At 46.0% G+C, this 11976-nt stretch overlaps 1 protein-coding gene across 2 annotated transcripts in view; it reads left to right on the top strand.

Annotated features, from left to right (window-relative positions):
- Nucleotides 1-4380: 4380 nt before the first annotated feature.
- Abtb2 (ankyrin repeat and BTB domain containing 2) overlaps nt 4381-11976 on the top strand; it is a 179447-nt gene continuing 171851 nt past the window's right edge. Inside the window, exon 1 of one of the 2 annotated variants that reach the window (XM_008852359.3) lies at nt 4381-5679. In XM_008852359.3, the coding sequence (XP_008850581.1) occupies nt 4797-5679 (883 nt within the window). In that variant the 5' untranslated portion in view covers nt 4381-4796. The remainder of the gene's footprint in view (nt 5680-11976) is intronic. The other variant, XM_029555696.1, reaches the window with a different exon arrangement.

The following is an 11976-nucleotide window of genomic DNA, read 5'->3' as shown; positions in this document are numbered from 1 at the left end:
TGATCTCTGCGGGCATTGCATGACATGGGTGTGGCAATACATTTACACACATAAAATAAAAATAATAAATAAAAAAATATAAAAATAAGCTGAGCATGGTGGTGCACACCTTTAATCCCAGCAATCAGGAGGCAGAGGCAGGCAGATCTCTGTGAGTTCAAGGCCAGTCTGGTCTACACGATGAATTCCAGGCCACCTGGAATAGACCAAAAAAAAAAAAGGTCTAATATGGGCAGGAGCAAAAGATCATCCTGAGCTCTACAGAGAAGAGGAACAGGCATCCCAGCTCAGATGTCACTTATACTTTTTTTAACACAAATTATTGAGTACAAACAATTTTAAGAATAGGGTTGAAGAGATGGCTCAGCAGTCAAGAGCACTGGTTGCTCTTTGCAGAGGACCAGAGTGTGAATCCCAGCATCCACAGTGGCTAACAACCATAGTTAGCTCCAGTTCTAGAAGCTCTGACACCCTCTTCTGGCCTTCATGGGCACTACACAACAGGGATGCTCTTACACACACACAGGCAATACACTCATAAAATAAAAATAAATAAAATTTTAAAGATTTTTAGGAAGTTTAAGAAGAGTTCAAGAAGTTACCTGAGAGTTTAAGAAACAACCTGGCCTTTGGTTAAATTTTCCAGCTCATTCTGTTCTATCATTTACCCAATACTTACTGAGGTCCTGCTTTGTGGTCACATTGACCTAACCAAGAGTATACACATGTGAAAATAACTTCAAAGATCTCTGCCCTAAAGGAACTTATTTTCCTAGAAAAGACACTAAAAACCAGGTAATGTTGCCAATGTACAGACCTGATTCTCTTTGATAAACTTCAGATTTATTTCTCTAAACTTGAACATGTCAGTGTCTGGCTTAAACTCTTCAGTGACATCCTTCTTGGCTAGCTAGAGAGTTCATTTAGATTGTCTATGGAATACACACACATAAATACTGAATTTTTCAACAATCCACAAATTTAACTAAAACTTGACCACTCTCCAATGCCAAGGCCATAATCTACCATTCTCATAAGATAATTTAATTTATACTTAAGTGATTCTGTTTATAATTCCCTCACTTTTAAGATAAACTTAAGGTATTTTGTGCCCTAATCTCCAGATTGACTTTTATTTTTTGTTTTTGTTTTTTTTAAGTGAAAGAATAGGAAAGTTCACCGAAGGTGAAATTTCTAAAGTTTATTTCAAGTTATTTCCCTTATATGATTATTGCATGGGCAATCCCAGGTCTGGTTTTTAATTTCTCACTCCACTTAGAACTTCCCCAGTGCTTGACAAAATTTTATGGTGTTTTACTCAACTTGTCAGTCACATAACAGCTCTTTTTCTTCAAGGATTACATTTGGCCCAGTCCTAAGTTAGGATGACATTTGCTCTTCTAATATAATTTAAGTTTCAAATTGCCTTAGCTAAACACATACACATAACCAGGCATGAGGGCATATGTGTGGCAAGGCGGAGGCAGGAAGATCAAAACTTCAGGGTCATCTTCAGCTTTGTATGGAGTTCTGGGCCAGCCTGGGTTACCTGAGACTCTGTCTCAAAAACAAATTAATTAATTTTAAAATACACACACATAAGAAGTAATGCCATTTTATCCAAATTTTTTATTTCACCATGTTTGCCAGCTTCCCGAAAGGTTGCTTGAAGTCAATAGTTGTTTAATTTCTAAGAGTTCAGGTTATATCTTTTCTTCCCTTGTCTGCCTTTCTTTTCTCTTTCTCTTAAATCCCACACACAGATGCCATCTTCTTTTACTTGCTAGCTCCAGTCCACAAGTCAATTGGACGGCTTTGAGAGAACTCTGACAAGAGAAGTGCAGCTTTTCATAACTCTCTTGTCCCTTTACTAGATTTAACCATAAGGAGTTTTCTTTCTTTTTTAATGGAGAAAATTTACTGATTTTGGCATGTGTCTTTAAAAGACAAGAACATTTAATAAACATAAGCACATTGTCATTACATCATAAAAGAAACAATGATTTGGTAACAGCAAACACTGAGACAAGACAGTGTTCTGACTTCCAGTGGTTTTGTAAAGTCAAATGCTATTGGTTTTCAAATCAACATCTAAATAAGTTCTGTACTTTGTGATTGGTCAATATGTATCTAAGTATCTTTTAATGTATGCTTTGTCTTCCATCTCTTTATTTCCTTGCTATCTATTTTAAAAATCGAGTTATTTCTCTGGAATCCTTGTGGTATAACTATTCATTAAACCCGTGATTTCACTCTAGGCATGTTTATCTTCTTTTCCCCTTTGGGGTTTCTCACTTTGTAGCCCAGGATGGCTTCAGACTGCTAGAGATCCTCCTGCCTCACTCTCCCCAGTACTGAGATTACAGGTACCAGCAACCAAACCTATGCATAGTTTGTCATGTTTATCTTTATATTTTAAGACATCAGGGCTGGAGAGATGGCTCAGCAGTTAAGAACACTGGTTGTTCTTGTAGAAGACCTGGGTTTGAATCCTAGCACCCACATGGCAGCTAACAACTGTCCGAAATTCCAGTCCCAGGGGATCCAACAGCCTCTTCTGACCTCTGCACGCATTGCACGACACGGGTGCACTTACCTACATGCAGGCAATACATGCATACACATAAAATAAAAATAAATAAAAAATTTTAAAAAGACATCAAGTGATTTGAATATATTAAGACAAATATCCCATGCTCTTTTGTGGAAGAAACACTTCAGATAATTCTCCCAAACCACTCTTTTAATTAGTGCATCTTTCCAGTTAAGTAACTGTCTTCATTTTTTAAGAGAAAGTACAGCTAAGGGAAAAAAAAAAAAAAAAAAAAACCTTTGAAGTTTATTTCCTCTAGATAGCCATTAGAGGGCGATATTTTCTTTGTTATAGTTCGCCTAATGAGCAGTAAATCCATCAGACCTGTTTTCGTATTTTCTGACAAGTTGAACAGCATTAACTAATTGGACATCTATCTAATCGTACCTCTATAAGAAGTGACCATGTCCCCTTTGTTAATTTGTGCTTTGCACTTTACGTCCATCTTTGACTTTGTTCCCAATTCTAACCATTGGGCGGCAACGTCGTATAAAGGTCCATCGAAAGGAAAAATTAAAACTGCCAAATAAAAAGCCGTTTCACGGGGAAAGGGATCATTAATTTAAGGAAGGAGACAAACCAGACATTTCTAGTTCGTATCCAACTCACGGCCCAAGGTCATAACTGTAAAGCACCACACAAAGGAGCCATTCAAGAGCCGGGGAGGCAGACTTGGAGGGACCGTGTGCACAATCCGCGCTTTGATTTTACAGAGCTGCTAGAGGCGGCCGTTGCACGTTTGTGCACGTGTGTGTGAATAGTTATGAGGCAGGACATGCGTGAGCTGGGCGTGGATCTGTGCAATCAATAGCTCTTTAGCGAGCCGCAAAATCAAACACCGGGTAGGCTACAGCGCTACTTTGAAGGTCAGCCGTTCCCATCACACCGGAGAAACTGAGTCTTGAGAGGCAGAAGGCGGGCCTAGACGCACCTCTCACCAGCTTGTCCTCAGTTAAGAGTCGAACACCTGCATGCAGTCGGGCGTTCAAGCGCAGGGTCCGTACTTCTCACCTTCTCTTCTTCCAGTAATGACCTTCCGAAACACGCGCTCCCTCCCACCACAGACAAAAAGGATCCACATTTTTGCAACTGGTATAACTATACAGAGGTAACAGGGAAGGCGTGAATTCTTTTGAGAAATGGGCAGGTTAAAACGCTCCAAGAATTGCCTTGGAGAACTGGGTGCGAATCTCCGGGGGAAGAGGGGACGGTGATCACGGGCGGGGTCATTTTCAGATCCCAGCTTAAATTCTGTTTCGGTTCCAGCCTAACGGCAATGTAAACAAAACCAGACAGATTTGAGAAGCAAGGGAGTCCCTCTTCCCTCCAAACTCAAATAGCGTTCCGTCTCAGAAAACAGGAGGGGCTCGGCAGAAAGTCTAGGAGAAAGGGGAAGCGCCCCGATGGATCTGGAGGCTGTTTTCTGCCAACGTCCAAAAGTGGCAAGAAAGAGACAACGCAGAGCGTCTTTTCCTTCGGCTTCTCTTTAAATCCTCACTCCAGCCTGATGTTTTGACTCCCCACTTTCGGGATCTCTTCCCCTCATTTCTCGCAGCCCAGCCGCTGCCCACCCCCCCGCCCCCATCCGTAGCCTTCAGCTCTGCCTCCCCGGCAGCGGAGGTTTCGCCCCCAGCGGAGTCAAATCTGCATAGTACCCGCCCCTCCCGGGAATCATTGGCGCAGCCCCAGCCCGGTGCGGTCTGTGATTGGTGAGCCGTCAGGGTATATTTGCATACGGGCCTCTCGGGGGAACCCAGCTGTGCGGGTAGCGTGCGCGGCGCAGAAGTTTGCCGAGCGTTTCCTTGCCGGCTGGTCCCGAGACGGAACGCTGCGCCCTGCGCCCGCCAGCGCCTCCTTCTTCGGTCGCCGCCCTGTTCTCTCGGGATTCCTTCTCCACGGAGACAGACGCTCGGTGAGGGGGCTGTGGTGGACGAAGGGGAGTTCGGAAGAGACGGACCCGGGAGCCCTCTCGCTCGCTGACAGCTTCGCGTCGAGACGCGGGCGGCGCGGGGCTCCAGATCGCTGCGAGTCTCACCCACCTTCTCGCGGCCGCCGCGCGGGCGATGCGGCCACCCCGAGCCACGGCGCCGCGAGGACGGAGGACCCCCGGGAGAGCCTAGAGCTGCTTTCTGCCCACCCGGGGAAGCGGGCATGGAGTGGTGAGCTCCCCTCGCTCGGCGAGGCCGCCCGCGGCAGGCTCCCCATGGCCGGGACGTACAGCTCCACTCTGAAGACGCTGGAGGATTTGACCTTGGACTCCGGGTATGGGGCCGGGGACTCGTGCCGCTCGCTCAGCCTCTCCTCGTCCAAGTCCAACTCGCAAGCGCTCAACTCTTCGGCGCAGCAGCACCGCGGGGCGGCTTGGTGGTGCTACTCGGGCTCCATGAACAGCCGCCACAACAGCTGGGACACGGTGAACACGGTGCTGCCGGAGGATCCCGAAGTGGCCGATCTCTTCTCGCGCTGCCCGCGACTCCCGGAGCTGGAGGAGTTTCCCTGGACCGAGGGAGATGTAGCCCGGGTGCTCCGCAAAAGTATCGGCGGCCGGAGGCTGCCCGGGTTCTCCGCCGAGGCGGTGAGGCGTCTGGCGGGGCTGCTCCGCCGGGCGCTCATCCGCGTGGCCCGCGAGGCGCAGCGCCTGAGCGTGCTGCACGCCAAGTGCACCCGCTTCGAGGTGCAGAGCGCTGTGCGCCTGGTGCACAGCTGGGCGCTGGCCGAGAGCTGCGCGCTGGCGGCGGTCAAGGCGTTGTCTCTGTACAGCATGAGCGCGGGCGACGGACTACGCCGGGGCAAGTCGGCGCGCTGCGGCCTCACCTTCTCGGTGGGCCGCTTCTTCCGTTGGATGGTGGACACTCGCATCTCGGTGCGCATCCATGAGTACGCGGCCATCTCGCTTACCGCCTGCATGGAGAACCTTGTGGAGGAGATCCGAGCCAGGGTGCTGGCAAGCCAGAGCCCCGACGGCGGAGGGGCAGGAGGCGGGGAGGTATCCGCTGAGGCCTTGGAGATGGTGATCAACAATGACTCGGAGCTCTGGGGAGTCTTGCAACCCTATGAGCATCTCATCTGCGGCAAGAACGCCAATGGTAAGCAGGCAGGCCTCCACCCACGGACTGGGAGGGTTACCCCAGGAGTGGATTTCCTAGGACGAAGCTGTGGAGAGTGCCAGGTCTCAGAGAAATGGAATTCTGGGAGAATTTGGCTCTTGCCAAAGATTGTTTTATGTGTCTGGTTTGTGGAGGAACAAGTCGCTGTTAGTCTCCTAGGGACTGTTTACTGGGTGACTGGACACCTGGAGCAAGCCATTCCTGAACTACTCGCTAAAGTGTAGCTTAGTGGACTGCAGCTATCTGTCTTGCTGAATTGGGTCTAGTCCAGTTTGGGCTCCACAGTAGGGCACGTTGACTGTGGTTCTTCCCTGGGAGTTTTCAGCCGCCCAAGGGTCTGCACTCTTGACACCTGAGCCCTGAATAAATGGGATGGGTAGAGAGGAGTGGATAGACCAGGATTTGGTGCTGCACCCTGGGCTGAATGATGCCCAGAGTCAAGCTTCCCACAGGAGGTGGAGGGATAGCTGCCAGCTCTTAATACTATGTGCCCAGGGGTGATGGAAACAGAGGACTCCTGAATCCCCTTCCCAGAAAGGCAGCCTCATGCTGATTTTCCAGCTGTCACTAACCAAATAAGCAACTGATTTAAACCTCATGTTGAATTAAACACATGACCTTTTGGGCTTTCCTGAAAAGAAAGATGACTGGCTCAGTAAACTACATTATGGGGATAGGGTGTGGGGAATGGACAACTGCCTGGTGTCAAGACTGGGAAATGAAACATTGGGTAGCTGATGGCATGGTTTCAGTGCCAAGGATGAAAGCAAAGTACTTGACCTTCTGTGGTAAGGTTAGGACTTGACATGCATTCAACAACAAACTACCTATCAGACTCCAGTTTCAGGTCTTGGCACCATAAATGATTTAGAATGGAAAGTCTTGAAATCTCATTGGAAGGGCCATTTTGGGCACAGGTTTCAGTCGCAAATAAGCAGGCAGTGGAAGAGGATAAAGGAGCCAAATTCAAATGTGGTCTAACAAACTCATGATAGCTAAAATTGAAAATACTTCATGCACTTGTGGCTGTTCTTAGCACTTTATGTATGTTAGCAACTTTTATATATACTAGGAACCTTTTTAAATATATTTATTAATTTTATGTGTATGAGTGTATTGCCTGCATGTATGTGAGTGCACCCGTGTGCGCGGAGGTCAGAAGAGGGCTTATGGATTTCCTGGAACTGGAGTAAGAATGGTTCATAGCCGCCATGTGGGTACTGGGAATTGAACCTGGGTCCTCTGCAAGAGCAGTCAGTGCTCTTAACCGCTGAGCCATCTCTCCAGCCCCACTAGGAACCTTTTAAGTCATGTGATATAGTGAACTGTATATTTGATCTTGGTCTTGAGTTCCTGAATACAGCTCCTAAAATCCTTGGAGTCTCTGAAATGAAATGTCTTTTGGTATGCTAGTGGCTAATAGCTTGCTATCTGCAGCTAGTTTCAGGATAGGGACTAGTCACCAGAAAGAGTAAAGCAGAACTTTAGAGGGTTAGTACTTTCAGACCCCACTCCCCCCAACTCCCTGGACAGAGGCACAAGGTTAAGTTGATCATCAATGGCTAAGATTTAATCAGTTGCACATGTATAACGAAATCTTCACAAAATTTAAAAAAGGCCAAGATCCATGGTGCTTCTGGATAGTGAAATACCTGGAGGGTCCTGCAAAAGTGGCAAATTAAGCCAGAGGAAGGGGATTGGGGAACCCTGATTTACAGTCAGTTATTCAGAAGTGTGAATAAAAACTAGCTGGGGTTTGTACCTGGCATCTAAGGTGGGCTGCAGTCTTGAGGACTGAGCCCTCAACCTATGAGATCTGATGCTATCTCCATCTAGTGTCAGAGTTTAATTGAGTTGAATTAGATGGCACCCAGCCGTGTGTGCTGCAAAATTGTTTGCTTGTCAGTGGGGAGAAAGCCCCACACTTTATGAGACTATAGAAAGAATGGTGTGAGAACAGGGGAAAAGTGGTTTCCTTCCAAGAGATAAGTACCTATGGCCTTAGTCCCATTATACAGAGATGGAAATAAGGTATTAAGCGTTTCAGTCCCTTATTTAGATTATACAGATACCAAGTGACAAAACTGGAATTTGAACCCTGGCATGCTCCAGGGAGGTTCAAGCTTCTAGCCACGAGAAGAAAGGACATGGTTTGGGTTCTCCAGCCTAACTTCCAAGGACAGCGAGCTAGGCAGCCTTTGGAAGACACTGTATTTACCCAGCGTGGCTTATTTGGACAGTCCTTGCTTTAGGTTTCAATTCTGGCACTACCACTGGACATTCTTACAGTCAAGACTGTTTGCCTTTTTATTTTCCTGCTCTTAGGTCAGAGTTGAGGTCAATCCAGAGGGTCAGCTGGTGATGTCACAGCTGATCACCCTCCAAGTCTGTGGCTTCAACACTATTGGGAACAGCAGTTCCTGGAGAGGAAGTGGAGGCCAGGGGGATTTCCATCTAGTTGTCATAGCTCAGAGGAAGAGTTCTATGCTTTTGGCTGAGGGGACCTGGACTGAATTTGAAGGAGTAAACCCTCTTGGGGGAAAAGACTCAAACCCCAACCCTAGATGCCAAGTTAGACTGACAGTGGAACAGTGGGCACAAAGCAAAACTTTGCATGCCTTTCATGCCCAGTCGGAACCCAGCACACTGAGGGACTTTTTCTAACTGCAAACCAAGGCTTAGAAGAGAAACTAAGGGGTACTTAGAGAGTACCTTGAGGTACTCTGTAAATGCAAAGTGGTGCTTTCATCTCGGGAGCTTACAACCAAAGAGCATTTCTTATTAAGAGTCAACACCCCTTGGAATTGTCTTTACAGGATGGGTTTTTGGCCCTCATTTGAGCTTCATCTTCCTTTGGCAGCTTGACACCCTTTCTCCTGGATGCTCAGCACCAAAGTCTCTCCCTCTGAGTTCTCTGGTCTCCAGGACACTCTTCCAGGAAAGACGACCATTGTCTTTCATTCAGTAACATGGATGCTCACTTCCATGCAAAAAAAAAAAAAAAAAAGAAACTATAGGGAGGCCTCACTAAACAACTAGGCCGATTTATTAAATCTCCTTAGACAGTGAAATGGATGTTTACTAGAGAAGCAATGAATCGCATATGTTGGAAAGCTTTCTTCAGAGGGAAGCCTAAACTGCTTTTTATATATTGAAACAGCCATGAAGCCACCAAGGTTACAGTTTACACAGCTGAAGACCAAGTGGGGAATGGCTACATGTGGGAAGGGAGAGTGCTGGTTCTTATTGTCCTGCTGGTCTTCCCTTTATATTACATATTTATTGTTGTTGTGCTTGCTAATTATACAGCATGGGCACATGCATTTGACTCAGCCAAATAGGGCTCTTAAACTTGTAATATCATCCAACTAGGAATTTAAGAACCCTAATCCATCTACTCCTGTCCATTACTCAGAATGCCAGACAAATATGGTTTTGCTCAGCCTGAGATGGACGATAAAAGCTCTGTCGTGTTTATAAAACATGATCCCAGCTTCATAGAGCAGCAGGAGTTCCATATCATTGCTCATTTGGTATTGGTGTCTTGGATCCCAGGGCAATGTCATTAAACGATGGTATCTTCATGACTTCCTTATGGGAAGCAGAGAAACCACTTTAATAGAGCGCTATTTATAAACAGGGAGCTCACAGGAAATAGAAACTTCTCCCTTCCACTCCTCACTCAGTCCTCTCTCAAAACACTCTGTAGGTTTGATACAGAGCAGCCCTTCTGGGTTTCTTCCTGGGTTTTCTTACTAAGCTTTCCTGGGTGTCCATGGCATTTGAGAAAATTCAATTTCTAGTTTCAATTAAATGATAGGCTATTGATGAGAATATTTTTCTTTGGAGCCCTATGCAGAGTGTACATGAGGGTTGCTCTGTCACAGTGACAAATGTGACTGTTTGAAGCTACCTCTGCCCTCTGTCTGAGAGACCTGGGGCAAAGTTCTTCACCATTCTAGGCCTCAGTTTTGTCCTCTGTAAAATGGAGGATAACAGCACCTAGCTCATAAGGTTGGCATGAGAATTGAGACCATAAAGATTTTAGCATATAATAAAAACTCAATAAATAGTACCAGTGCATTCAACAAATACTTAGTCATCACTGAGTGTGCCTACCACTGTTAAAACTGCTGCAGATTAAGTGGTGGTGGTATAGCGACCAACCTCCTCCCCTGAAGTATGTAATCCCATGGAGGAGACAGGAAAAAGTAAACAAAAATGTGCTCTTAATGTTGTTGTTTGGGCTTTAAAAAGTTTAAGTTACATTTACTTTATTTGTGTGTGGAGGGTTGGTCTTCAAATATTTTTAAAAATTATATGTATTTATTTTATTTGTATGTGGGGGGCATGTACACATGATGCAATTGTGGAGGTCCAGAGGGCAATTTGTGGGAGTCAGTTCTTTCCTTCTACTACATGGGAACGTTCCCAGGGCTCAAACTCAGGTCGTCATGCTTGGTGGCAGACACCTTTACCTGTTAAACCACTTTGCCCACACATTTAAAAAAAAAAAAAAAAAGGTTTAGCTGGGCATGATGGCACATGCCTTTAATCCCAGCACTTGGGAGGCAGAGGCAGGTGGATCTTTGTGAGTTCCAGGCCAGCCTGGTCTACATAGTGAGTTCCAGGACAGCTGGGCCCACGAGGAGACCCTGTCTCAAAGACAAAAAAAAAAAAAAAAAAGTTTATTGCATTATTCATTTTATTACTATGTGTTATTTAGTCTTTGAGACAGGCTCTTATCATGTAGCTCAGGCTAGCCTCTAACCTATGATCCTCTGCCTCAGCCTCCCTAGTGCTGGGATTACATATCTGTGTTACCATGCATCAGTATGTATTGTTGTTTTGTTTTGTCTGTTCTGTTCTGTTTAGGACATGATAATGAGAATAGGTAGGGATAATTTCAACAATAGTCAAGGAAGGCCTCTCTGAAATGTCATTAGTAATAGCCAATAATATCAATACTACTATCTGAAGACCTTTTGGCTGCAGATAGTGACTAAGGATTGTTCTCAATTATTCAGTTATTTACCAGCCAAGACACGTGTCAACATCTCATTTGCAGCCAAGAAATAAAGAGGCTGCATCTAAAGTAGGGATGGAAATTCTGGCTGGAGCATTCATTTGTCAAGGAGATTGTAGGATGGATTTCGACTGAGATAATTAGCTGAAGGAGCAAGGGTTAATTGAGTCGTGAGTTGTTGTTTAATCAGTTTTAACACCTGGGTAGTCTGAGGGAGGAGGGCAGCTCCCTTCTTTTTGGCCATTTTATTGAAGCCAAGGGAGCCTGTAGACCTGAAACAAAGCAAGCTTTGGCAGTGAAAACTCATTTATTTCCCCCTTGCAGCCCCAGCCTTAGGTAGTTAGAGGAATAAGCTGGAGTTGTTCAGCTTCCTCCACAAAACTTTACCTGACTTCCCCACCCCCAGCTGGAAGAGTCATGCCTCCTTGAAGTTTCTACAGCACCAAGAGCATGTCTTTTAATCTTTTTAGGCTTCCCACAGCCATCTGTGATGAATAAGATGTGAGTTGGGGAATGGGGGTTTCCAGTTAGGAGGATGCCTTTGGTTGGAGTACCCATGGCAGAAGAGTTTCATAGCAGAAGTCTAGTAGGCAGCAGAGAAATCAACGGGAGGAGTAAGTTAGTTTTTCTCATCTGTGGTCTTGCGGAATGCTCATAAAGTTGCTGTAAATAGGATATCTTTCCACAGAGAGGTCTTCTGTAGTCCAGAATTCACAGCTCAGTAATAGCTGAGCCAGGACTCAGCCTCATTTTGCTCAAGCCCCAAGCTTGCACTTTTCTTGTGAAGAATCACAGGTAGCAGGGAACAGTCAGTATTTGACCCTCTTGCAGCTCAGGTCAAACTCACAGCAACATTACTTCTTATACATCTTGTTTGTTAATGGCCTACTCTGTCCAGGCACTTTAAACTCCTCAGACCAGTGAAAGCTCCTCAGGCCTAGAGTGTGCCCAGGAGGTGCCATTGATTTGAAGGCACTATTTTTGCTACTCCTGAAGGGTCAGGGAGCCTGGCTGCCCCAGGGAACGCCTTGCCAAGTGGCAACTGCTGGGTAATCAATATGTTCAGCTGAATGGAAAAGCTGAAGACTTGCCAGAATGATGGTCCTCAGTAGGAATGAGCCAGCTCAGAGCAAGTGAAATGCATGGGAGGGAAATCTGCAAAAGCAACTCTCAGTTGAGGCCACTGGTCTTCTGGAGTCAGCCCACTTTCCCTGGAGTAAATAGAATCTTCCTTTCCCCTCCCTCCCTCC

This window comes from Nannospalax galili, unplaced genomic scaffold (assembly GCF_000622305.1).
Source record: "Nannospalax galili isolate Female #2095 unplaced genomic scaffold, S.galili_v1.0 scaffold126, whole genome shotgun sequence".
Classification (NCBI taxonomy): Eukaryota; Metazoa; Chordata; class Mammalia; order Rodentia; family Spalacidae; genus Nannospalax; species Nannospalax galili.
Note: the sequence above shows the minus strand (reverse complement) of the source record. Positions and strands in the feature narration are given on the sequence as shown.